A 27,663-nucleotide genomic window follows, 5' to 3' on the forward strand; every position below is an offset into this window, starting at 1 on the left:
TGGGTGTGGTTTTAGTCAGCTTTGTACAGGAATCCTCAGGAGATGGATCAGCTAAGTCTGTGTTATCAAACTCAACTGATAAACTGTAGTTTATCACTGCTATTTCTAAGACTTTTTTCTCTGCTTTGTGTGTCAGAAGCTTAATTAAACCAAAACATCGCCTTTTTAGACAGCCTTTATCTCTAAAATTAATAATATACTTTTTAATACCAGACTATACCTTAAAATTAATAATATATAGTACCAGGTTTTTCCCTGTTTTTTAAAGCCAAGAATATATGAGGTCATCTCTAAAACTAATATATTTCTCCGGTACTATGGAGTTCTATTACTTGTTAAGATAAAATATTATAAAGATGAGTTCAAGCATCTGTTTTATGTAAATGTTATATAAATTTAGCCTTGCTTGCTAAAACACATTCTTCTGGCACCATGAAAATCCTAGTACATTTTCAGATAAGAATATAAAGCGAGTTGCCTCTGTTTGGTTTAAGTTGTTTCTGCTGATAAGAAACTTAGATACGAGCACATTCCAATGGGCTGCATCAAGGTTATTTAATTAGGTTATAGTTTTGCTGAATCTTCTCATTTTAGGCTAATACAGATCTCTGCAATAATATTTCAGTTTATTTAACAATTTCTAAACCAGAACAGCATTTTTTAATATTATAATATTATTGCCCTGAACAGCTACTTTTAACAATGGTCTTTTAATCACAGTGTCCAGCTTGCATCCAGGATATCAGATTGATCCCAGCAGGATTGAAAATCTTTGTCCGGTTCTTCTCTGAGTGGTTCTGTAAAAGCCACCACACCCGATATCTGACAAAAAACTTGAACCTTGCCAGCAGGCTTCCCATCTTTGCATTCTAATTTTCCCAGATGAGCCTGCTTTACTTGATAATCTGTATCACACCCTATACATTCAATTCCCTTCACATTGTCTGGTTCAACACTCAAATGAGAAAATGATAATCCTTGCACATCATTGTGACAGCAATATAATGAGTTCTGGTTGGAAATCTCCCTCCTGGCCTGTGAGGGCACAAAGTAGCGAAAGAGAAAGTCTTTGGACTGGCTGGCCTGACGGTTCATTTCCAGGGTCAGGAAGTCGGTCAGCCTGGATGAAGGCGAGACTCCTTTGCAAGAATGTATTGACCTGGAAGGTAAACACGGTAGCAGCTGTAAGTAATAAAGGCAGCTGCAATCATTTACCAAGGGGTCATGCATGATAGCATAAAGGGGCCGGAGAATCGTTAATCTTTTCCTTCGCTTGGATTTGTTCATTGACTTAGAAGGACTGTGTGAGCCGCAGCAGTTACTGTCCGTGTACTTTTTTGTGTGAAAAAAATATTTGTGAGTGTTTGTTTTTCCGTGGTGTTAGTAATTGTCTTGTTTGTTAATTCACCAGACAGCTAAACACGATTCCGAGTCTCTTTTGGGTCAGTACAAGCTGGAACAGCACCTAACAACAGTAACTAAAATTATGTGTTATCACCCACCATGAACACTAATACACACACCCCAGACTGGTGACCGTGTTTTAGTATTCTGGTGCAGATAAAGATTATTGTTTGGGACTGTAAACCTGTTGGTTATTGGCTCTGTGCAGTACACATTGTTGTATATTGCCGGAGCGTTTTCTTTTGGTCACCAGACCCAGATTACAATAAAGCTTTCCAAACTGGATTACAATTGTCTGTGATTACTCCTGCACTGCATCACCTCTACACTTGTGCACAATAACCAGCCACTTTGCCACAATCATTCAATTCAAACATTATTTTACAATGCTTTACCATGTAGGTACATGTAGGATATGTTTTTGGTTCTGCCTGTCTCATCCCATTTTTCAGTTTCCCACGGCGGCTAATGGTTCTGGAATGATAACTATTATGTTCATGCATTTCAATTTGATTACAGATCACTATTTTATTAGGTATCCCTTTTATCCACAACATCTGAGTTGGCCAGAATTCACTATTTTTCATATCAATGGGCTCCCAAACCTCATTATCACCTCCATCATTAGTGGGGAACCCCCTAAGAAATTAAGTTGGTTCTATCAAAGAACCATATACTTTTGCAGAATAAGCCTTCCATTCAAAAGGATACAAGAGAGAAGGGGTTTTAGGGTCACTTGTGACAATGTCCCATAAAAAAAAAAAATGTTTTTGACTCCCTTCGGATTGTACCAATTCACTACACTTCTGTTTGGGTTGTACAGAGCAGCAACCACTTTCCAGCAGATGATGGACCACATCTTGAGGTCCTATCAGCAATACGCCACTGCCTTCGTAGATGATGTGCTTATCCACAGTATGAATTGGCCAAGTCATTTATGTTGGGGTGCAGCTGTACCGCAATCCTTGCAAGAGGCTCACTACAAACTCAAATAAGTATGCAATTGGGAAGAGTGAGCTGGTGTATTTGAGGTGTAAATTGGGGAACAAGTAAATCAGATCTGTGATTGCTGAGGTTTAGGTCTTTCCCAATCCCCCAAGATAAAAAAAAAATAAATATCGCTAGGATCATGAAGTGGTACCTAGCCCTCCAGTCCTTTGCCTTCAGGATGATCCATTTAGCATGAAAGCTGCACGGGGTTGTGGGATTTTTTTAATGGACCACATGTACAAAGCTGAAATCCTACTAAATCACTCTAAATGTTCATAACACTAATGGGGTGTAAACTTAAATCTGTTACTTCTCACAGTTCTTCATTGCTGGAATCGTGTGGACATCCTCACTTTAACATAGTAAGTTAATGTTTGTATATCTGTTAGTGAAACGTACATATGATGTATTATAGAAACTGAAAATGGATGTGTTTAAATTGTGTTTATTTTTAATAACTGTGGCAATGTTGCCCTGCTCCTGTGTATATTTCGGTGTTGTATGTTACGTGTAGTGTGTTACTGTTGGTATATAGTCATTGGTACACGGGAGGTAATATGGGGTAGGAGCATAAGTGTTTAAAATGTATATTTGAATTTAGGCACAAGGATTGCACAGCACTTCACATGCAGGTAAAATGTAATAATATGTTAGCAATCGAGTCTCGGTACAGCTGCATAAAAGCAGCATGTTTTCACTCATTCAGGGTTGTTTGTGTGTGGTGAGTGGAGAATGGGATTGGAGATGAAGGTAATAGTAAAGTAATAGCAAATCATAATATCCGCTCACCGTGTTTGTCTGTGTAGTCCGTTTTGTTTATCTCTTTATTTTGGCTGCCAGTGCCGTGTCCTGTGTTTTGTTTGTCTTTACAACCTTTTCATTTTCTGTCTGTTCAATTATTAAACGCTGAGCGCAACCAATCGCTCAGCTTCATCAAACTCCACCTCTCTATTGTTTATTTGTTGGTTCCTGATTCTGGTCTGACGTCACCCACTACAGCCATCTTTGTGACACGTGGTGTCATTGTGGGATTACCAGCACCTCCTAGACACAGATCAGAGGGAGAACCACAATGTTTTAAAAAAAAAAAAAAATGGAAGGCTGGAGGAGCTCCTCAGTGGTCTGGAGGACCAAGGCTTGTGCCTTGCCTGTGGGGTGTATGGGCACGTGATGGCTGTCTGCCCCTTCCAAGAGGAGGAGGAGGAACCGGCCCAAGAGAGGAAAGTGAGGAGGAGTGGCAGGAAAAAGCTACAGCAGCAGCCGCAGCAACAGCAGGAGGAGGTTGGGGATGACAGTTGGGAGTTTTTTTTTTTAAATCTCAAGCCGGAGTTGTGCCCCGGAAGGGGGGGTATGGGCAAAAGTTGGCCATCTACCCCACCAATATGCATAGGCAGAAGTAATGCCAGAGTGGGAGGAACCCGTGCGTCCAGCACCCAGACGGGGGGCCGTGAGCGTCCAGCGCCTAGCGCCCAGCGCCCAGACGGGGGGACCGTGAGCGTCCAGCGCCCCGACGGGGGGACCATGGGAATCCAAAGCCCGAGGGACTGCTGTTTCCACCTCCACCAGCAGAGGAAGAATGCCTGCTGGTTTCATGTACACAGCCCAAGAGGGAGTGCATCAGTGCATCCACAGCCCGCAAAGGGGGAGTTGGAGCGTCCGCAGCCCAAGTTTCCACCAGCAGAGGGAGAGTGCTTGCTCAAGGGCAACCATCGAGGGAGATCTGGGGCTGGCTGACAGACCCTGACGGTGGCCTGGAAGAGACCTCCCGAGGGTGATTAACCTGCCGTGGGCCCTAGATGGGGGGCGTTGTGAAACTTGGGAACAGTAACACCACTCAATGTCCCTCAGAGACATCACAGCCATGGTGTTCAACTACCTGACTGCCGATATGGAAGGGGTCATCGCCATCAGGAGAAGCCATGATGCTGTCTCCAGCACCAGAGGGAGAGGAACCAGCGCTGCTTTCTCCAGCATGAGGAGAGCTGAACCAGTCCTCTGCAAGTTTGGGAGAGCCACACCAGTCCCCTGCAAGTGAGAAAGAGCCACACCAGTCCCTGACAAGTGAGTGAGAGCCTCCATCTCCAGGAGACTACGTGCTGCTCCCAGGAGCAAAGCAGCAGGAGCTGCCTCTGCCTCCGCCACTTCCACTGCCAGCAGCAGGAGCTTCCTCGGCCTCCGCCACCTCCACCGGCAGGAGCAGAGCAGCAGGAGCTACCTCTGCCTCAGCCACCTCCACCGCCAGGACAAGAGCAGCAGGAGCTGCCTCTGCCTCTGCCACCTCCACCAACAGAGGGTGGAAGCCTGCTAGGTTCCCGTCCACCAACGGAAGGTGAATACCTGCTGGTATCACTGCCCCCACCATCATGAGGAGAGGAGCTGGTGCTGCCTCTTCCTCCATCACCATCAGGGGGAGAGGAGTAGGAGCTGCCTCTCCCTTCACCAGAAGGACCAGGAATGATGCTGGCAGTCCTCAACAGCCCATGCATAGGCTGCTGAAGGAAGCACTGGGAAGAACAGCCTGGCCGCAGTGGCCGAGAAGAGCAGTAGCAGATTGCTACTTTCAACATTGCTGCCCATGAACCCCTTAAAATCCTTGTTCTTGGCCCGGGACTTTGAGCAAGACTTTGGGGATTTTAAGGGGGGAGATGGCCATTTAGGCCACGTGTGCTACGCACAAGGGGGGATATGTGGCAATGTTGCCCCATCCGTATGTATATTTTGGGTGTTGTATGTTACGTGTAGTGTGTTAATGTTGGTGTACAGTCATTGGTACATGGGATGTTATATGCGTTACGAGCACAAGTGTTTAAAATGTATATTTGTATTTAAGCACAAGGATTGCACAGCACTTCACGTGCAATTGTAATACTATGTAGCAATCGAGTCTCGGTACATCTGCATAAAAGCAGCATGTTTTCACTCACTCGGGGTTGTGTGTTCGGTGAGTGGAGAACGGGATCGGAGACGGAAGTAATAGTAAAGTAATAGCAAATCATAATATCAATGTTTGTCTGTGTAGTCCATTTTGTTTGTCTCTTTATTTTGGCTGCCAGTGCCATGTCCTGTGTTTTGTTTGTCTTTACAACCTTTTTATTTTCTGTCTGTTCAATTATTAAATGCTGAGCACAACCAATCGCTCAGCTCCACCAAACTCCACCTTTCTGTTGTTTATTTGTTGGTTCCTGGTTCTGGTCTGACGTCACCCACTACAGCCATCTTTGTGACAATAACTGAAAATAACCAAGTTTGGTTTAGAAAGGTGTAATAATGTACACTTTAGGTGGATATTTGCCCAGTTACAAGCCCTAAAGTCAAGTTATGTTAGTCGAACCTCAAAAGGGTAGCATTTTCACAGTCTATACCCTATCACAGACCCCTGTATAGCAAATATAAGTGTGTAAGACTTAAGTGTACAACTATGTATGCTCGCTATAATTGTATATTCAACACTAGTAGCTATACAACATGTAACAAATGCATACAGACCTTGGGTTAATGATTGTATGTTTCATCTTTTGGCACAGGAAGGATATTTTAAACTGAAAGCTTTTACTCTCTTGTTTGACCTGGGAATCTAGGAACATTGTGACCAGACAGAATAGCTGTGCCACCTGAGATGACCCAAAGAAGCATAAACCAATACAAATTTATACTGATTTTTTTTTTTTTTTTGATGTTGTTTTTACCATCCTTACCATTAAGATTTGTTTTATATATACACAGTATAAATAATAAATACACCCATCATATGTGTGGCGGGGTGTCCTGTCCCTATTCATATTTTTGTGTTTTATGTTGTATGTGTGTGTTATTGTTGGTGGGATATAAATTGGGCTATGTAGCACGAGTGTTAGCAGATAAAATGTGTATTAGGATGTAAACATGGGGAGTGCACAAATTAGTACTTGTGCTGGGATTCAAGTGAGTGATTAATTAGCAATTGAATCCCAACACAGCTCTATACATATAGATTCATGGATTACTCACTCAGGGTTGTGTGTTCAGTGTGGAGAGAACGGGAGAGAAAGTTGGGAGTAAGCTATAATAAATAATTACAACTGCTATTCGTGCTGGTTTTACACCAGCACACTACTTGTTTTATTTAGTATTCACCCACTGTCTGTTTTGTCTGTCTATTTATTTTGGCCACTGTACTGTGCTGTTTTGTTTTGTATAAGTGTATTGTTTTGTTCAACCTGTTTATTTGTTCATTTATTATAGAGTACAAGCAGCACATTCACAATTCATCCACCACTCTGTGTGTTTCTTTCTGACCTGACATCACCACACAAGCCAACCTATGATATATATGCCTTGACCATATGCCAATGTCCTATCACTAGTATCCCCACCAAAGCATACAAACATATTGTTTAACCTATAATAATAAAAAAAAAGTATTTATAATTGTAGTCAATACAGAGGCACCCCCATAGTAACATTAGTTTGTATAAAATAGTTCCAGTATGGATTGAAACCCAGACAAAGCACAAAGACCACTTTGGTGTAGTGGCTAAGCAATTATCTCAATGATGATGATGTCACTGGCTCTTGGCTGCATGTCAGCCTTTATGGAAGCAGCTTGGATGAGTAACATGAGACATGTTACTAATGAAACAATTGAACCAGTAGGCTCACCTGGCACTGAGCTGATTTGTCTGAGGGGCGTGCCCGAGAAGGCTGCACAGAATTTAAAAAGCCACTGCGCTAATCTCGAGGCTACTGCATGGCCAAAGCCATATAGACGGGCGCTGAGTGAAAGATTGCTGTGTTTTGTTTCACGTTGTGTTGCAGATGTATCAACCTGGGAGCTGAAGCTATGGAGAAAGCACTAACCCCCGGAGCATCTACCCCTGTACTCAACCACAACCCAGGAGAGCGTCCACTCCTCAGGATTAACTACTACGGAACCCCTCAACTGTCAGTGCTCAATAATTAAATGCCCAGCCAAGGCTGTATGAAGAGGCAAGAGTTACCGTGAGAAGGCCAGGACTCCGGGAGCCCATGAATAGGTTAGTTTAGGGGAGGTTCATCCCAAACAGTCCCAAAGGGGCAGCATAGAATAGTAGGTTCCTGGAATCGGGACATTCCTTTTAATGGGACTAGCGCTTGCCATTTGTGTGGCAAACTTTTACTTTTGCAAACTATATTTTAGTTAAAAAAATGTAGTTGCTCATTTACTATTTCACACCTGAAGCACAGATAGATAACACAGCGGCTTAAATATATATGTTACAGATGTAGACAGACTACTCTAAATTATTTTATTTTTTAAAATCAGAAATAGAACCCCCTCCACTTTTCTGACACTGGCAGATTGCTGTATTCTTTACTTTGCTCGCATTTGAATTTGATTATTTTCTACTGATTTTATTGTACTTTATAACTGCTATTAACTTTAATGTGATTTTCTGTACTGTAATATTTTCTAAGGTGATACTTTGTATTGTAATATTTTATAATAACTGTCAGTTGTCATGGACAAGGGCATCTGCTAAGAAATACATAATAAATACTAATAAATAATAATAACACTGTGTAACAATTTTTTTTTTTTTTGTTCCTGGGTAGTAAGTGTTATTTCCTAATTGCTTATGCCTCAAAAGTATAGAAAATGGCTATTATTCCCCACAAACTTTGCTTTTGTGACCAGGACAGTGATATTTCAAAATATCACTATTTCCAATGGAAAAACAGGCAAATGTGTGTCTTTTTGTTCACATAAAGTCAGAAAAAAAAAACATATGAATCCAAATTAACATGTATTTATACTAAAGTAATGCAAAAATGACAACAAAAGATATAGAAGTGAGTAGTTTTTCGAGATTTACGATTATAGTGTATTTACAGTATAATCGTAAATCTAGTCATGTTAATTTGGATTCATATGTTGTTTTTTTCTGACTTTATGTGAACAAAAAGACACACATTTGCCCGTTTTCCCATTGAAAATAGTGATATTTTGAAATATCACTGTCCTGGTCACAAAAGCAAAGTTTGTGGGGAATAACAGCCATTTTCTATACTTTTGAGGCATAAGCAATTAGGAAATAACACTTACTGCCCAGGAACAAAAATTGTGTTACATAGTGTAATCAATAACATGATACTTGTATTTAAAGTTTGACAGAAATTGCTCTCTAAATTTGAAGTTTACAGATACATTTAATTTGAAATTGATAATACTCTTGTAAAAGTTTACCATGGTATAATTGCATGGTAATTTTGCATTCTCTCCATGGTTTTCCCATTGTTATACTATACATTCACCATAGTTTACCATGGTTTGCCATATGTGTTTTTTTTATTTTTTTAATATGTGTTACCATATCTCTGTATGCTTTACATTGCTTGCCTATGCTTTGCAATGTTTTTGTTCTGCTTTCTTACACTTTGCTATGACTTTACTATTGGAAACTTTTACAAGATAATATCATCATAAATCATGTAATAGCATATTTATGAAAATAATAAAAAAATATTCCTAAATATTCCTTCTCTGATAATTGCATCTTGTGACAGTTTGTTTTTAATGTTTGCTGTCTGATAAAACTATTTACAAGCTAGCCAACAGTCAGTTTAAAATCAAAGGTCAGTAGGCTCACTCTCTTAAAACTCAAACAAGTCTTACATAACATAATTAATTATTGTTAGGCATTTATCTCCAACAAGATTACAAAAAAAATACAAAAATAAAATACAGATTAATTATTTATTTCTGGGGGTTCACTATATAAATAGCTCTCCTTTTCTTGGCAATGCACTCGTCAGTTGCATATTGGGACCATCCATTATTTCAATAATGAAGTGTGCAGCTTTAATTGCACTTGTAATTCTCGCATCCTTTGCAGATTGCCGGGATGTTTGGCGCCAAAAAAGAGATGCAGGTAAGAAAAGTTCCAAATATAATTTTTAAACAGGAAAGAATTACTGGCTGCATAGTACAGCACAACAAAAATTCTGAGATGTGGTTATAAGACTTAATGATTTTAACATGTGTACCTCAACTAAAAAAAAAACATTTATTCAGAAAACAGTGCAATTGTGACAGTAGAGAACCTCTATGAAGACGTTTACCTACTGTATAGCATGAATTGAGAGGAGCGGTATTTCTTGCACTAAGTTATCAGCGAAGAGCAACAACTGCCAGACTCTATACAGCAAGGATAGTTTATATGTTTTCAGGGTATTGGCGCAGCAAAAACAAGTCAGCCAAAAGCACCATTTCATTTTTAATTTGCAGTTCCCAAAACTCTTAGGTGAAATGTAAAATACCTGCCATACAGTAAGAGAAATAAGTTGCCGAAGTAAGGTAAACGTTTATTTCTCCTTTTTATCCCAATGTATTTTTTTGCAGGCCACAGGCACTTTTATCCACGCATGTACATATTACATGACATCTGAGTTTAATGACAACTAACTTGTTTTATCAACATGGAAATATACTAGCGAAGGCATTTATTTTGACATCTGTAATTTATATAAAATTATTTATTTTAAAATCGAACATTTGCCTGCCTGCATATATATATATATATATATATATATATATATATATATATATATATATATATATATATATGAAGTCTGGAATGTGTTGTATTTGATGATGATTGAGGGATTTGAAACTATAACCTTCAGTTTACAAGCATGTTGTGTTATTATACACTGTCATCAGTGATAGTCAAGACAAGCAGTATTTTGAAAGCCAGTATTCTTGGGATAATATCTTGGGATATTTTGGAGATTTTTCCAGTCATCTTCATCATCACTACCATTCTGAGATTCCTGAGCTCTGAAAAAATGTTGGTTTCCTGTCAGTGTAACACTCATTGTGGTCTCTACTGGCACAAGGCATACAGTATCTCTGGATACTGGTTGATAAGAGTAACGCAATTTGTGGTCCCCACCAGACAAAAAGGAACGTACATTTTTCTGAGAATTAGCTATGGTGAAGGATACCCTATATATTTGGTAAAAGTAAAATATTAATAAATATTGAAATAAATGAATACATAAATCAATACATAGACATTTCTTTCTTTATCTCAATATTTATTTATTTTTCACTATCATAAACGGTAGCATTTAATAATGCAAATAAATACTTAACAGTTCTTGTTCAATTGTATATTAGTGAAGCTTTATTTATGTGTAACAAACACATTTTTTATGTGAAAAAATGTAGTTGATATGAATGACAATTTCATTGAACATACATACTTTTGCGCACATATATATGCAAGGCAGGATTTGAACATAACTAGTCATACTTTCATTTCAACTACATAACTGCTACACTACACAAATTCACATCTTAACCCTTTCAACAGACTGGGCTACTATTTACATTTACCCTATCCAAACGGCAATAAATTGCCTCAATATAGGTTGAACAATATTGCTATTCCCGTAATGTGTGCGTGTGTGTGTGTGTGTGTGTGTTATAAGTGAAAAAAGAAGTGATCTCTGAAAAAAAAAACACATTGGAAATATGAAAAAACTGTAGGTTATCAAAAGTGCTCAGCCATTTAAAGTGGAGATACCAAAAACACAAGCCAAGTTTCAAGAAACCATTTCCCAGCACAAAGCAAGTAGGCACAATTGTAAAACCAATGGGGGCCACGGTTGATCCAATTGTTTATATTAACTTGGCTTGTGTTTTTTAATTCTCCACTTTAAATTACTGGGCACTTTTGACAACTTGATGTTTTTTCACATTTCCAATGTGTTTTTGTTTCAGATTATATTAATACAACGCAAAATAGTTCAACTGTTTAAATATCGATGTATGCCTCCTCCAGTCTGTTTCAAAATATAATTTCAATTATGTATATGAGAATGATAGCTACTATTCATCTGTACATATATTCAGTGAGATATTAAACTGTATTGTTGTTTTCTTTTTAGTACATAACCCCATATGCGACCAAGTGACTGCTGTGACGCCTGAAGGATTTAAAGCCATGTAAGTACACTGCAATAAAGCATTTTTAGTAAGATGCTGTCAGATTGATTATATCAAAGGCTGGTGGACTTTGGTTTAGATGCATTAGCTAAGAAATTACCTCATGGTTAAGGAACGGAAAGGAGAATGGAAAGGGCTCAATGTACAGCTCAAGATTTTCACTACACATCGGCCCTGTACTATGGATTACTTACAGTATTATATGGTTTTAAGTTTGATTTGTACAAAGGATCTTTCAAGTGAAATATTTAAGCGATAGAGCCTGACGATGGTGGCTCTACCATGTGGTAGATGACCGCAACTGGAGTTGTGTGTCCTGAACAGAAGGGGAGGGCGCTAATAAAAGTCAAGGTCATCTACCACACTATAGAGCCCGCATCGAGAGGAAAACAATTTATTGCTTTATTTTCTCTTTAAAAAAACTTTAAAACCTATATTTACCTTGAACTTCTGATATTTTGCCAGGTAACATTCCGCTTAGGAAAATAGTCCCTAACATAATTAGAATAGAAAAAAAAACATACATGCAGAGAAAACATTATTATTATTATTATTATTATTATTATTATTATTATTATTATTATTATTATTGCTAACATATTTATTTATTGTATTTATTTATTGGGGTCTTACTCTTTCTTATTATGATTTATTTGGACCTGTACAATTGTTGAATAGTCCGTGTAGTATTGAGTCTGACTCGAAACTTGCTGTTGGAGGCGGGGAGTCTTTCAAGCAGGCAGGGATGGAATTGGCTGGTGCTGAAAGAACAGAAACAGGGTTGGGAGTTTGATTGGCTTTTGTTGAGGGAAGCTGTTGTTTGGATCCAATCGATGACAGAATTGTGGACCAATTGTGTCTTCCCTGTTGATTTGCTGTCCAGTAGCTCTGAATTGAGCCTTCATTACTGTGTCCTGTCACAGACATGATTTCCCTTGTCTCTAAACCAGAGTCAGAAAGTATGTTTAATTTGTTTTTTATGTTATTAGATTGTAGATTAGTTAAGGGAAAAAAAAAAAAAAAACGAAATTTGTGCATGGATTGATTTTACAATATATTTCACAGTTAAGCAATTCAACGTTCCAGCGGGAATCTATGCAAAATAGAAGCCCGCTAGATCTGGAAGCTGATTGGCTGTTCGCACTCAATCATTTTTTTAATATTATATAAGAACTGTGGAATTTCTTCACTATGACCTCAAAAGGGACATAGTTAAACAGTCTTAAAAGAGAACATGTTAGCGTTAGACCTACAGATGTATGTATTTTTTCATTGAGATGTATGACAGTGTGTGACAGTGTGTTTACTTTTTATAAAGATGTTAATTTGATGAAATTATTTTCTGCATAATTTGACACACCCTAACAGTTGTATTACAGTATTCACATTACGTTTCTACATTTTCCTGTGGGGGGATGTATCTCATAATATTAAATGGTTTATCCCCCAATTCTTTTGAATTTCTGCTTATACACTAAAAATGCATTTTTGTTTCTACTCTAGGGTTTTGGTCGGACTTTCTCAAAACCTACATCACAGTACTTATGAAGAACTTATTCCATTGGTTCGACAGATAGCAACTGCTGCAAGTGCTTGTTGTGATGAAGGAGCAAGTGCTGATTGTTCAAAAAACGAGGTACATTTAAAATGCCAATAAGAAAAATTGTAGTTCTGAGCTTTATGAATGAAAAATAATACAACAGTACTGATTAACCAACTGTATTTCCCGCATTAGAGCCCTTTTCAGCTGGCATTTATGGCAGATAAATACAAATTGGATTTAAATAGCATTTAAAAGGGAAAGTGATATTAACCACTTTTTTTTTTTTTTTTTTTTTTTTTTTTTACAAATACTGCAGTTAGACCTTTTCCAGGGCGCAATCTGTGCATCTGAAGACGTGACCGAGAAAAACCATCTTGGGGATTGCTGTGCCAAGACTGGGGCTGACAGACATCATTGTTTCCTTCAACACAAAAAACGCATTCCACGGGACAGTACTTTTCACGATGTTCCAAGAAAAGAAAAATGTGAGGCGTATGAAAAGGACCGAGTTGCAGCAATGGGACAGTAAGAATGAAGTCTTATCTTGTTCCTTTTTTGTTAAAATTGTGTGTTAACCACTGTATTAGTAAACACTATTAAAGAGTCACTGTGATACCAATTTTGTTTGGCACATTTTTTTTTTAACATAACAATGGTATCAGAATGCTACAGTAACTGAACATTGGTATAAAACTGTTTTGCCTTTAGTAACAGTTTACAAAATCATTTATAACAGTGAACTCCCCACATTTAAGACAAGCTCACTAAGAACATTGCACAGAACTATAGAAATAGTACCGAATAATGAAAACATGCATAAGGACTACATAATAAAATGTCTGTAATATACACAAATCTCAGATATCACTGACATACACTGATACACTGTTAGTGTTACACAACATCTTGAACAATTTACAAGAAAAACATTACAGTTTTATATTTTTCAACATATTGCTGATTCTTTTGAAATGTTTAATCATGCATCATGGATCATAAGTCAACTAGACCATATATTTTTCAACATTTACTCGAGAGCATTCACCAGGAGAAATAAAAAAAAAAAGTCTTCTAAGGATCATTGTGTATCTGGAAGACCCCTGCCCCTCGCCCCTTGTGCTGGTTTTCTGTTCCTACAAATGTAAGCGCCCCAGCACCAGCATGAACTGATTACACCACTGTTCAGAAGAAAAACTTCTCCTTCTCGTGGCAAACATCCCTGAGTAAAAGTTTTAAAAAAAAAGATCTAGTTTATTTTCACTTTAATTTTAGCATGAAAAAATATAAATGGCAAATTAATGTGTTTCTTGTAAACAATGTTGAACATAACATTTACTTTCATTATGACATAGAAAAAGTAAGCTAGCACCACATAGATAGTTTGTTGTGTTGTATAATTAATTGAAAATCTTGTTTTTTCTTTTCTCTAGTTTTATATACCAGTTTTCCAAAAGACATGTTTTGATGCAGCCTCAGGTGATATTGAGGATAGCTAAGGGCTTTGAGGGCATACTTCAAAGCTGCTGCCATGATGCTCATAAAGACACATGCTTTCTTGAAAAGGTATGCTCAGCAATTAACTATTCAAAACAGTATAAAAATGTGATTTTATTTATTGGTCCTTAAAAGGGTTAAAGATACAGTGCCAATGGGCTTTTTTATAGTTGGCCACATAAGAAGTAATGCAACACTAAGAATGCAAGCTAGTCTGTGTCAATAAATGGACCAGTTTTTGATAATGTTCATGTTAGTGAATTAGCGTGATTAGACTTGAAAAACAAATCTGCATCCTACAGCACAAGATCCTGCTTGAACAGTTATTATATGCTGGCAAAGACAATACAAAAGTTGTTGTAGCTCCATGATAATCCCTGGATGGATATTCTTCAAACATCAGGGAATCCTCCTGCGCATTAGCCAATTATTTGTAGGGATAACCAATGCAATCCAGGGTGAAGAAGGGTTTGTCCCAATAGGGTATAGATTGATCTAATCAACCCATAAACCCAGAATTCTGACAACTACATTAAATGTGTGTTAGTGATCTGCTATGTATTATCTTTTGCAATGATATTAAACTGTAAGAGTATTAGTAATATGGTTTGTCCATTTATTTGAATTTTCACTCTAAATGTTATTTTATTAATCTAGATGTTCCAGTTAAAAAAAATCATAACATTGGTGAATTCTGAAAATTATTATCTTATTATCTTTCCCCACAGGGTACTGCTATGAAACAAACTGTTGTAAATCGTATTGCCAAGTTGAAATCTATCTGCTTGGTTCATGAGAAATATGGACTTAGGGTTATAAAGGCCAAGTAAGAATATATTACATATTTTTTTTGTTATAACCCTTATCTGGATTGTCATACCCATATAAATACATCAATAAAGCGATGTGTTTTGTGTAAACATTGCAGGGCATTCTGTAGCCCTTTAATCAGTCATTGAATGCATCCATGGTATAATGTCACACTATAATTATTTACATTAATATGAAATGTAAAAGTTCAAAGTTCAAAGTTTTTTTTTGCATATAGTAGTCAAATTCATATTCAATATATTAATTCATCTTGTTTTAAATGTATTAATATGTGTTTATTTTAAACTTTGAACTGAAGTGTAGCTGTTCTACTACTTCAGTTCAAATCATATTACAAAAATGAGAACTAACCTATTATTCACATTTTTACACTACTAACAATGCATGATGTTTTGGGTTTTGTTTTTCAGAAAACTTGTCCAGTATAGTCAGAAGTTACCACAAGCCACATTTGAAGAACTTGCAAAAATGACTGATCAAATTGCACATATGGTAACCACATGCTGTAAGGGTGAAATGATCAAATGCATGAAAGAAAGGGTAGGTAGTTCTTTGTTCACAAGTATGAGTACCCTTAGAGTATGATGCTATCTATGAGTAGGAGAAATGGCTCCTCTGCACACACGACTAAGTACTATATATGTTTTTCTTCGAATATGTCAAAGATGTTTTTGTCTCTGAAATACAAACTGTTCATTGAAACCTGTTCAGACAGCTTAATGGCAATAACAGAATGTATGCAGCAGTCTAAAAGACTACACAACATGTAACACAGACATTACACAAGCTTTCATTAACATTTTTTACAGAAACAATTAGTAGATGATGTCTGCTCAAAAGACGAAATCTTGTCTAGAACCAAACACCTGGCAGAGTGCTGCAAGCTTTCGATAATCGATCGAGGGGAATGCATTGAAAAGATAGAGGCTGATGACAAACCCCAGGATCTCTCAGCAAAAGCTGACAGTTTCATTAAAGACAAAGACATTTGTGAAAGATATGCCCAACATGGTGATCAGTTCCTCGGAAGGTAAGACTGTGCACTGCGAAGTAAAATGGGCACCTTATAAATGTGATGCTGTTATTAAACAATTCAAAATAATAACAATGTTTTAAATATTAATTCTATTTAACTGATTTTGTGATTCAGTAACTACAACTTGTTTTCTACTTCTCTTTGATGAAATATTTAGAAACTCACAATAAATATTATGCTACATCTTGCATGACAACACCATACCATCAAGAAACATTTATAGCAATAGATATAGAAATTTATGACATTTAATTAGCTCACTTTCTGCCAGAAATACGACATACATATGTATAACATGTATAACAAATGTATAAGTCATGTTCATCACTGTTTAGTGTAAATGTAAAGCTTTCTGAATTACCCAAAAAGAATTTCAGATGACACTATAATTTTTTAAATGTACCACTATATGAAACGTTATTATCATAACCCTGGTTCCCTGAAAAGAGAATGACAACCATTACCGAATGGGAAGAGCCTCTCTGACCGTCAATCTCTGAGCAAATATACAGAAGCTGTCCTATCAGGGCCCTGCTGTGAAGGGGAAGTCCTGCCCACCTCCTGCTGAAGAGGGACATTTTTATAATAGCACATCGCCATTTTCTTTCAAAAACAGAGGTCAGCTGGGGACACAACCTCAAAAGATAATGGTTGTCATTTGCTTATTCAGGGAACCAGGGTTATGGTAAAAGCCTAACCTTCCCTTTCAATTCAAATGACAACCATTACCGAATGGGAAAGCTGTACCAAAGCTGTCGTGGCTCCAGATTACCGACAGTACAGCCCCACTGCGATAGCAACAGAGTCCACATGACGCATAAGGGCATGCCACCTGCAAAACTCTAGAGCCCAGAGAGGGTCATGTTCAGTTTGTCTCATCAAGGCTGTAAAAACGCACAAATATCTATCTACCTGTCCATGTAGCAGCATTGCATAACTCAGCCAAGGAGGCGCCATGAAGGAAAGCCCACAAAGTTGCCTGGCCCCTGGTAGAATGGGCCATAATGTCCCCCGGTGACGAGGAGTCCGTCTGTTCATACACCAAGCATATTGCATCTGTCACCCAGTGCGCTAGACGTTGCTTCGATAGGGCCTGACCTCTAGAGCGGGACCTGTAGCAGACAAACAGCTGGTTGGACTATCCAAATAACAGCGCAGAGCCTGAACTTGGCCTAGCGTGTGTTGTCTATGGTCCTCCTTTGACTCGTGTGGAGGAGGTCTGAAAGTTTCCAAAACCACCGATTGGTTAATATGGAATGAGGATACCACCTTTGGCAAAAAGGATGGATTTGTTCTTAATGTTACCCGCGAGTCACTTCCAGTGAAAGCCATACATGTTTCATCGATGGACAGCGCATGAAGCTCACTTAGTCATCTGGCAGACGTAATGGCTATTAAAAATACCACTTTTAATGAAACAGGGCGCAGTTCTGCTGACGCCATGGACTCAAATGGGGGACGCATTACCAGTTCTAGATCCCACTTGGGGACCATACTTTTCATGGGAAGATGAAGCCTCCAAGCCCCTTTAAGAAATTGCACTGCCAGGAAATGTGCCCTAGGGGACACCGAGTCAATTTTGTCATGGCACACTGATATTGCTGCCAGGTATACTTAAAAGTGGACGCTGATTTTCCTGCGTCAAACAGGTGTTGTAAGAAGGTTAATATCTTCTCAATCGGGCAAGTCATCGGATCGTGACCTTTGGCAAGGCACCAGTCTTGGAAAACTTTCCATTTATATGAGTACTGGGCTCTAGTGTTCGGTGCCCTAGCAGACTGTAGTGTTTCTACCACTGCATCTGGCAAACCTCGTCTGAATAGACGGCTCCGTTCAACGGCCAGACCCAGAGTTGGAGCAGTCCTGGGTTCAGGTGCCATAATAGCCCCTCCGCTTGGCTCAGGAGGTCCCTGCGCAGCAGGAGCTGCCATGGCTGATCCGATAACATGTTGAAGAGGAGAGCAAACCAGGGGCGTCTTGGCCATCTGGATGCAACCAGCAAAACCTATGATCTCTCTACCCTGATCCTCTCTAGTGTCAGGGGTAATAATGGTAGCGGAGGAAATGCAAACAATAGCCCCTGCGGCCAGGTGTGAGCTAGTGCGTCTACTCCCAGGGGGCCCCCGTCTCTCTCCATAGAGAACCATATGGGGGAATAAGTGGACTCGACTGTGGCAAAGAGGTTGACTCATGCAGGTCGAAACCCCTCCCAAATATGCTTCTCCACTTGAAGATGCAGCCTCCACTCTGAGCTGTCTGGAGCTCTTCTGGACAGGAGGTCTGCTGCCTTGTTGTCCACACCGGGGAGGTTTGAACTGCCCTGATGGAACACAAGTTTCTGTGCATCCAGGACAGGGGTCTCTGTGCTGCGTGGTGAAGGCCCGGTGAGCGCAGGCCGCCTTGATGGTTTATGTAGGCTCCCACTGTGGTATCCTCATCAGCACATATTTGTGTAGTAACTGCTGGTGAAAATGAGATAACGCCAGGTTCACTGCTTGCAGCTCTTGGGCATTTATGTGAGCTTGCTGCCAATGTCCTTTCAGTTGACCTCTTATTCCTCTTCCGTTCCGGACCGCTCCCAAGCCCAGACTGGAGGCATCCGTAGTGATCACTTCCCTTCTGTGAGGGGATCTGAGGGGAGACCCGAGGCATAGATTGCCAGGATGGAGCCACCACTCCAGTGTCTTCCGGCATTGTCTGAACACTCGCACCAGCCGGTACCGATCTCAGACTGGGTGCACCATGAGCGTATTTCCCAGGCTTGAAATGGGCGCATTCTCAGCAGCCCTAGTGGAAGGATTCTCTAGGTGGCTGCCATCAGCCCCAACAACCTTTGATATATTCTGACCTGTAGGAGAGCATCCTCTCTGAATAGGGAGTGTGTGGCCTCCAACGACCGAATCCTGTCTTCCGACAGTGAGGCAAACATTCTCACAGAGTTCAGTTTGATCCCCAGGAACACTGTGGACTGAGACGGTATGAAGTTGCTCTTCTTTTGATGTATTGAGAGCCTTAACTTCGTCACATGATCTATGACCTGTTTTGTGTGTGCCTCTGCGCGAGCTTTTGAATGCGCGCAAACTAGCCAGTCGTCCAGATAGTTCAGGATCCAAATTCCCCGCAGCCTGAGTGGAGCCAGTGCTGCATCCATGTACTTTGAAAACGCGTGTGCAGGGCGCCAGCGAGAGGTCAAAAGGCAGCACGCAGAATTCGTATGCATTGCCTTGAAAGGCGAAGTGCAGATATTTTCTGTGCGCGGGACAGATCGGGACGTGAAAGTAGACGTCTTGCAGGTCGATCGATGTGAACCAGTCGCCTGGTTAGACAGATTGGAGGATACACTGTGCTGTCACCATGTTGAACTTCCTCTGTTTGAGGAACAAGTTGAGGACCCTGAGGTCCATAATTGGTCTGAAACCGTCGTCCCTTTGTGTGGTGGGGAGCACACCCTTGAAGGGTGGTGGACCTATGCAGAATTGTAAAGCGTATCCATGTCTCATTGTCGATAGCACCCAGGAGTCCTGGGTGCAGCCTTGCCATGGGACATTGCCGTTGGTCAGTCCGGTTGTGGGGAGGGTTTGGTGGCAGCTGGGGCCCCTCAGGGGCGGTCTCCCTTGGGCTTGGGAGGGAGCATGTCTTTTTTAAGCCCTGGCCTCGGTCTCTAGCCAGAGAACCGGTTACCCCTGGCCTACGGTGGTCCCCTGCCACCTGACCTGCCTCTGCCTCTGCCTACTTGTATATTTTGGGGTGGAAGGCAATGTTCAGACCCTTTCACCCCGGCAGGCCGCCCATGCCACCTTGGGCGCTGACATTAAGCCAGAAGGCACGAAAACTTGGATGTGACCTCCGTGGCCTTGTGGGACCTCTCAAGGCTCAGATCAATGGTCGCCCTAAAAGTCTGCCTTGGTGTAATTTGAGCGTCCAGTAGCGCCACCTTCTCGGTCTCCACGACCTTGGCTTGTGTCAGCCACAAATGCCGGCGGGCGGCCGTCAGCGACCTCCCTGATGCCTGACCTAACTCCCTTATTAGGTCGGTCATCACCTCAGCCACCGCCTGGAGCTCCCCTGTGTCTGTCTGTGTAGCCCTCACCTGCAGCCTCTCTGCCAACTGATTCTGGTAGAGCACCAGTAGGGCCATGGCATTTGCTGCTTGGGCCAACAGCGCTGCAGATGTGTAAGCTTTTTTGAGCATTGCATCTGTTGTTCTGCAAGGCTTGGCCGGACAGGTTGGGTCCTTATCCCTCTTGGTGAAGGTGGAACCAATAGTGGGGAATACACATAGGGGGTCTAGGCAGAGGGGATGGGGAACAAGACTGTGGAGGCTGAAGCTGCACAGTGGTAGGGGGCAGTCTGCCCTGAGATTTCAATAGGGTCTCCAGCATGAGCCCTTACAGTCTCTGTCAGCTCCACGAAGCGGCGCTTGGCCAAGCTTGGGTGCCTTCGAGGCGACTGTGACAGTGAACGTCTGTGCCTGTGTGGAAAAGGGGTTTGGTGCCTGAGCGGCGACCATCTGTCCCTTGGGGAAGGGGAGCGGTGCCTGCGCGGCGACTGCCTGTCCCCTGATGAGCGGCCCCTCGAGTGGTACCATCTCGGCGGTGACGTCTCCCTTGAGAGGTATCTGCACTTCTGTACCAGTTGTGGGGTAGGGGAGGGTGACCCAGATCAGTGTGAGAGCTAACTGGTTATTGTAGCAGGGGGTGTCCTGGATGACCTCTGCGGAGGCTCTTGGACCACTGCTCTCATTCTTCCCTGATTGGAGGAGAGAGACTCTGCTGGGGATAGGGCTGCTCTCCGTCGCTTAGTTCTACTTGAGAACTTTCGACATGTAAAGCAGTCCAGCTCACCTGCCAGTGCCTTGGTCACATGTTCTGGCCCTAGGCACCTGGCGCAGGATCGATGTTTTTGTGCTGCCTGTGCAGCTTAGCTGAGCACCTGTCACACTGGTGGAAGACCCAGTCGACTGCACTGACATGCACTACACGAGGCCTTGTGTAGTGAAAAGAGCAATGGCTCGAGTGGTACCATCTCGGCGGTGACGTCTCCCTTGAGAGGTATCTGCACTTCTGTACCAGTTGTGGGGTAGGGGAGGGTGACCCAGATCAGTGTGAGAGCTAACTGGTTATTGTAGCAGGGGCTGTGACTGATTTAAGCCTGCGGTGTCTCCTTACACAGCACCACAACAGCTCTCACTCGGTGTAACAACTACACAAGGCCTTGTGTAGTGAAAAGAGCAATGGCCGCTCGCTAATCTCTTCATAGGGGTCGAAACCAGCTCTAGTCAGAAAACTGACTCAAGAAAAAGCAAAGGCTCTCTTTTAGACACGCTTGAAGCACGATTTTACTGTGAATGAATCTTTAATTTGAGGATAAATCCAACAAATTAGCCAAATTTGGTACGTAAAAGCAAAAGCAATGTACAACCTGTCTCAGAGAGATGAGAGAGAAAATGCTGATGTGCTACTGTGAGGATGTCCCTCTTCAGAAGGAGGTTGGCGGGACTTCCCCCTCACAGCAGGGCCCTGATAGGGCAGCTTTTGTGTATTTGCTCAGAGATTGACAGTCAGAGAAGTTTTTCCCATTCCGTAATGGTTGTCATTTGAATTGAAAGGGAATGTATAAATACACTCTCTACTGCTGAAGTATATCTCTAGAACATAAGAACATAAGAAAGATTACAAACCAGAGGAGGCCATTCTTGCTCGTTTGGTTGTTAGTAGCTTATTGATCCCAGAATCTCATCAAGCAGCTTCTTGAAGGATCCCAGGGTGTCAGCTTCAACAACTGTCAGGAACTGATCAAAGAGGAATGACAGACAGGAAATAAAAAAAAAAAAAAAAAAAAAAAAAACATGATCAAACTATTTCAATGATTTAAACAGATGCAGTATTTTTGTTTCCCATTGTTAAAATAGATATTTATTCAACTATGATTATGGAACTATCACATTTTCATGTATTTTCTTGTGTTACCTAGTATATACAAATGACAATAATTCAATATTTAGTTAACAACTTTTACTGATCAAACATACAGTATACTATCTAGATCTAATTAAAATTCTAGTGTGCTTTTAAGACATTGCTAAATCTTAACAGAAGACAGGTATAAACAATATATATATATATATATATATATATATATATATATATATATATATATATATATATATATATTTTTTTTTTTTTTTTGCTGAGAACCATGGGTTCCTTTCTGTCAAACAATGTAATAACTTGAATATGTTTGGTTTTTAGCTTTCTTTATGAGTATTCAAGAAGGCATCCAGAGTTATCTGTTCAGATGATTTTAAGGGTCGGTAAAGGTTATAAAGCCACTCTGGACAAGTGCTGCAAAACTGAGAATCCCCCAGAATGCTACAGGGACGCGGTATGTCTTATATACAGAATATATGTCCAGCTATTATAAAGTAGTTAGATTGTAGTTACAAATGCACTGTTGCAATTCATTAATTTATACATTGCATTAACATTGTACCTACTGTTGCAACAACCAAGGGGGTCTTAAACTAAAAAGCTGACTAAATATGAGCAATGATATTAGATAAAACTAAGAGACCGCTTCTGTATCTTCTTTCTTAGCTTGTTAGTTTTGTGTATTTAGACTGTATTTTCCACAAAGACAACTACTTTTCTATGTTTTTATTTAACCCTTTAACAGCCCTAAATGGGATACTGTAAACCTGAAGAGCCATATTTTGGATTTCAATTTGCCATTTTTGGCTCAAGAGCCATCCATTTGATAGCAAATATGTATTGTTATTGAACTAAATTATTAATTATTTCTTGGTTTTGACCACTAGGAGGAGCAGGTGGCACTGGCTATTAAGGAAAACTTTGTTCACTTTCAACAAATGTGTGCAGCCGAGAAGACATTTGGAAAAAAAGGTTTTGAAGAATTGTAAGTGTTAAAGTTATTCGCATCTTCGGCAATTAAAATTTCATTTCTTACCTGTTTAGTCACCTAGTATGTGTGTTTTGTAGAATTATCTCTTGTTATTTCAGCTTAGATTGACATTTTCCATGCTCTCTAACTATACCAGAAAAAAAAAAAAAAAAATCTCATCGGGGCTATTCTGGGTTGATAAATACATTCGGACCCAGCTTTTTGTCAGCTAAATCTACAATTTCATACGCAAAAAAACCCCAAAACAAAACAATGATCTGATCAACTATTTCTTGCTGTTAGAATTACCATTGCATATAATTGGAATCCAGCTGAGGCATCTTAGCCAGGTTGAGTTTGTTCAGTGCTAGCAAGCATGGAACACTTTGAAAGCGAGACCTATATAGGATGGATGAATTTCCTAGTGATTAAGAAACCCATCTTACATATGTTGAGTATGAAAACCTGGGAATAGATCAACTTATATACATCAAGAAAGAAGGCAGGCTGAATGGTGGGTGGTGCATATGTTTGTTTTAATATTATTGTAATTTTGCATTTTTATAGTCATTTGTTATGGTTTAACCTTTATACTAATGTAAAGTTAAAACCAATGTAATCAGTAAAGCATATCCAAATGTGTTATTTCAGCATGCTTGTCCAATATACAAGGATAATGCCCCAGGCACCTTATGATGAGTTGATGAGAGTAGCACATAAGATTGCTACAGTTATCGACAGTTGCTGTAGTGAAGATGAAAGCCATTTGATGTCATGTGCTGAAGAACGAGTAAGATATATTTTGTATTTATTTAAAACTCAAAGCTTTCTATTGCTGGGTTCATGCGTGGTATTTATCAGTCAACAACAGTATACTGCAGTACCAAAATAAAGAAATAAAAAAAGTGCTACTAACAGCTTTAATCCATTTATTATGTACAATTAGCATTGCATTTTTTTTTTTTTATTTGAATTGAGTGAATTACATGTATCCTGCCACAACCCAGTAGATTCACATATTATCTGTCTTAAAACTAATAAGGTCTAGTGTAGCAAAGGGAGTTACACATTACTATTAAATAGTAACATCCAATCTCTCATGACAGTTGACCAACGCCATTGATGAGACCTGCTCAGAAAATAACCCAGCAGGTATAAATGAACATATTGATCACTGCTGTAATGAATCATATTCGGAACGGAGGACCTGCATTCTTAAGATTCAGCCTGACACAATGTTTGTACCTCAACCATTCTCACCTGATATGTTCCATCTGGATCCTGATATGTGTGACATGGAACCTAAAGAATTATTTGCAGCCAAGACCAGGTGAGAAAATGATGCTCCATCGTCATGCTTTTTGCTGATACAGTAGCTTTTCCTCTCTGCCAGTTTTATAACATTTGTATATTTAATTTAATAAACAGCTGCCAAATCCAAACACTTAAAGTACTGTAGTGTGCACAGGGGAAGGCAGCAGCAAGGCTGGTAGGTGACATAATCACATCCGAAGACATAAGCCTGATATACTCTCCTTGCAGAGGAGCCGGCTCTTTTGTACAGCGGTATCGGCACTACACTTCAGTGTGAGAGGTCCCGGGTTCGCACCCGCCCCTCGCCTGTGCGTGAATTGCCTCACCCACGCACTTGTCAGAGTGTAGCCTGGTGAGCAAGTCCAGGGCGGACTTGAGGCTGGAAGGGGAGAGTGCACGGGGGAAGGCAGCAGCAGGGCTGGTAGGTGACGTAATGACATACAAAGACATAAGCCCGTCTGTGTGTGGATTGCCTCGCCCTGTGTAATGCGCCTGTCTGCGGGGAACTGAGATCGCTACAATATATACCTAATAACAATTTAAAAAGCATGAGTTCTAAATTGTGTTGCATACATTTATACGGTTATACTTACTCAGTGGAGAGATTGAGAAATACCTCTAGTCAAAATGTTTTAGTATATCTATATCCCTAATCTTGAACAGGCTTTGTTTTGAAGTTTTATTTTGCATTTCAGGATGCTGTATGATTTGGTGAAACTGAAAACTACAATTACAGGGGAACAATTCCTGACAATCTGTACCGGTTTCCAACTCCTGAAAACCAAATGCTGTACAGATGCTGATAAGGCACTATGCTTCAAAGATGAGGTGTGTATTAAATGTCTGTGATTAAGATAGCCCCCCACCCCCTCCTGACCAGTCTCATCACAATCGTATAATTCTGATCATCGAAGACATTTTATTCTTTACTTTCAGGGAGCAAGATTGATTGAAACAAGCAAAGTAATGCTTGGCATCTAACAGGATTTAAGGTAAATAATCTAAACTGTTTTTCATGATTTTGTAATGTATATTTGTTTAGTGTTGGTCATTATTATTATTATTATTATTATTATTATTATTATTATTATTATTATTATTATTATTATTAGTATTAGTATTAGTATTATTATTATTAGTAGTAGTATTACTTATTTCCTTATCCTGGGAGATTTACGTTTGTTACAAAATATCACATTATAAAATATCACATTACAAATAAGAGCAGTTATAAAGTACAGTAACATCAGAAGAAAATAAGATCAAATTCAAATAAGAGCAAAATAAAGAATACAGTAAGTATATTTAAGAGTGAGTTCGACCAAGAGCAATATATTTGTGAAAGCAGTTATTACTTACAGTAAAAAACAATGTATAGGGCGCACTAGTGTATAAGTCACTCCCCCCTTTTTAGGACCCCCTAAAAATACCTAGAAAATAGACTTATACAAAGGTTTTTACAGTAATACCTCTACCCCTTTTAACATTGTGATTGAGGCACACATTATGCAGCTTATGTAAACAAAGCAGGAAGACAGAATAACAAAATGAAAACTGCTGTGTAACTCTTAATTTATTCAAACTGTTTAATCCTTAGCAGTCCATTTATTCAGCGCTTGTCAGGCACGTCAGGTCTAATTTATTTTCACACGCGCTGTTTAAAATATTTTTTTCTGAGTAAAACAGGTTTAAAAGGCACTGCATGGCAAAAGGACACTCAGTACTGCATGTACCAGCTAAGCCCCACCCCTTGTTTGCTGTATTTTTCACATACCTTTTTTTAGACGTGCATACTGATAAATCCTCTCTTGATCACTCGTTTTATCACAAAACTCCTCAATATTGCGATCCAAGTCATTATTTTATTACTATAACATCTCAAAAAGCTCTGCAAGTGTCCATGATATTCTTTGAGCGCTTGATGGAGAAGCAGTTATCTTCTTTGTTTGTGTCTGTGTTATCTCTGTGGTGCAGAGGCTATGTGTTTGCTCAGATACACCCCTTTTTTCGGCTTCTCTCGGCTCCTATCGGTATCACTTGGTCATTGAAAGGTTTTCTCTGCTTTTTCCGGAGAAAAAACAACTAGAGACCTGTGCTTGATGTCTTTTTGACCCTGTCCAACATCAGACTGGAAAGGGAAAATTGTAATGTAGCATTGGTCCGACATAAGACTGCAAAGGGTTGAAAAAAGAAAAAAAAGCAACATATGTTTACCTCTGTTTTTTTACCAAATTTGAAATGTCCAACTCGAATGTCAACTCATTGTTGTAACCCGCTTAATGGTCCTGGGGACTTAATATCAATAGACAGCTTTTCTTTCACTGTCATTCACCTCCTTTCACCTACCAAACCTAAGTAACAGATGTTATCAAGCTATCGAACGTAGAGCCCGGCCTGGAAAGTCCCTGCCTGATCCATTGGAGTCACTGAGTATGAAGAGGTAATGCCCAAACCCAATAAAGTAATCCTTGTGGGTTTCCAACCAAGATAGGCAATTTCTCACAGCCAGGATTCAAACCAGAGAGCTCTGGGTCCCATGACTTATCATTCACTCCACCACTGAAATCCACAGCAATTGAAAACTTTATATATGTGTCCTTTACATCTTTATCTCCCAGGCTACTGTAGGACAAAAACTATAAAAAAATATGAGTGATTTTACAGTACAATACTTGTTTTCTCCAAACCAAATAATGAGTCTTGATATAATTTTGCTTCTTTATTAGTTAATACATTTTCTTTGTTAGGTGTCACTGGTGATGACTAAAATGGAGCCAACTGTCCTGCATCTTCATTGATGTAGGAATGTACCTGACTTCAAACTCATGAAAATTATAAGGAATATTACAATTTATACACATTGCATTTCTGTATTGTCTCAAAGATTTGATCTTTTCATGTTCTACTGCTATTGAAATAACTGTACCAGCTAAATTACCATCACGATGGTCAACACCAATAATAAAAAGCAAATCAACATCAACTTTCTCTATGTGTCTCTAACTATGAAACGTTTCTACATATGCTCTCTACAGCAATGACAGGTCTCATTTTGCACCTCATCACAATAAAAATACAGAGGCATCACATCAATTTATATGAAGACAAATGTCCCATTACCTGGTTTCCATGCTGCTAGCAAAGAGAAGAATGTCCTTGAGTTGATTTGCACAATCTTTCAAG

General features: G+C 39.8%; 1 protein-coding gene across 2 annotated transcripts; it reads left to right on the plus strand.

Moving 5' to 3' along the window:
• The first annotated feature begins 7,135 nt into the window (after window positions 1-7,135).
• On the plus strand, window positions 7,136-27,453 carry LOC121296820 (albumin 2-like). Of its 2 annotated transcripts, XM_041222777.1 has the most exons (16): window positions 7,136-7,406; window positions 9,246-9,281; window positions 11,305-11,362; window positions 12,866-12,998; window positions 13,222-13,430; window positions 14,336-14,468; window positions 15,128-15,225; window positions 15,641-15,770; window positions 16,040-16,260; window positions 22,518-22,650; window positions 23,084-23,181; window positions 23,818-23,956; window positions 24,273-24,496; window positions 25,176-25,308; window positions 25,417-25,472; window positions 27,228-27,453. In XM_041222777.1, coding segments are annotated over exons 3-15 (1,698 nt in total). In that variant the 5' UTR covers window positions 7,136-7,406; window positions 9,246-9,281; window positions 11,305-11,360; the 3' UTR covers window positions 25,462-25,472; window positions 27,228-27,453. The 2 variants fall into 2 exon arrangements, with proteins under 2 accessions (XP_041078711.1, XP_041078625.1); XM_041222691.1 differs by lacking the exon at window positions 7,136-7,406 and having other exon boundaries at window positions 9,171-9,281.
• The last annotated feature ends 210 nt before the right edge of the window (window positions 27,454-27,663 follow it).

This window comes from Polyodon spathula, chromosome 1, assembly GCF_017654505.1.
Source record: "Polyodon spathula isolate WHYD16114869_AA chromosome 1, ASM1765450v1, whole genome shotgun sequence".
Taxonomy (NCBI): Eukaryota; Metazoa; Chordata; class Actinopteri; order Acipenseriformes; family Polyodontidae; genus Polyodon; species Polyodon spathula.

Bases quoted from the DNA above. Each gene is read 5' to 3' on its own strand.
- LOC121296820 (XM_041222691.1), top strand. From the start codon at position 9,197: ATGAAGTGTGCAGCTTTAATTGCACTTGTAATTCTCGCATCCTTTGCA. The intron at 12,999-13,221 runs GTACATTTAAAA...CAAATACTGCAG, and splicing joins CTGATTGTTCAAAAAACGAG to TTAGACCTTTTCCAGGGCGC. The intron at 23,182-23,817 runs GTAAGTGTTAAA...GTGTTATTTCAG, and splicing joins AAAAAAGGTTTTGAAGAATT to CATGCTTGTCCAATATACAA.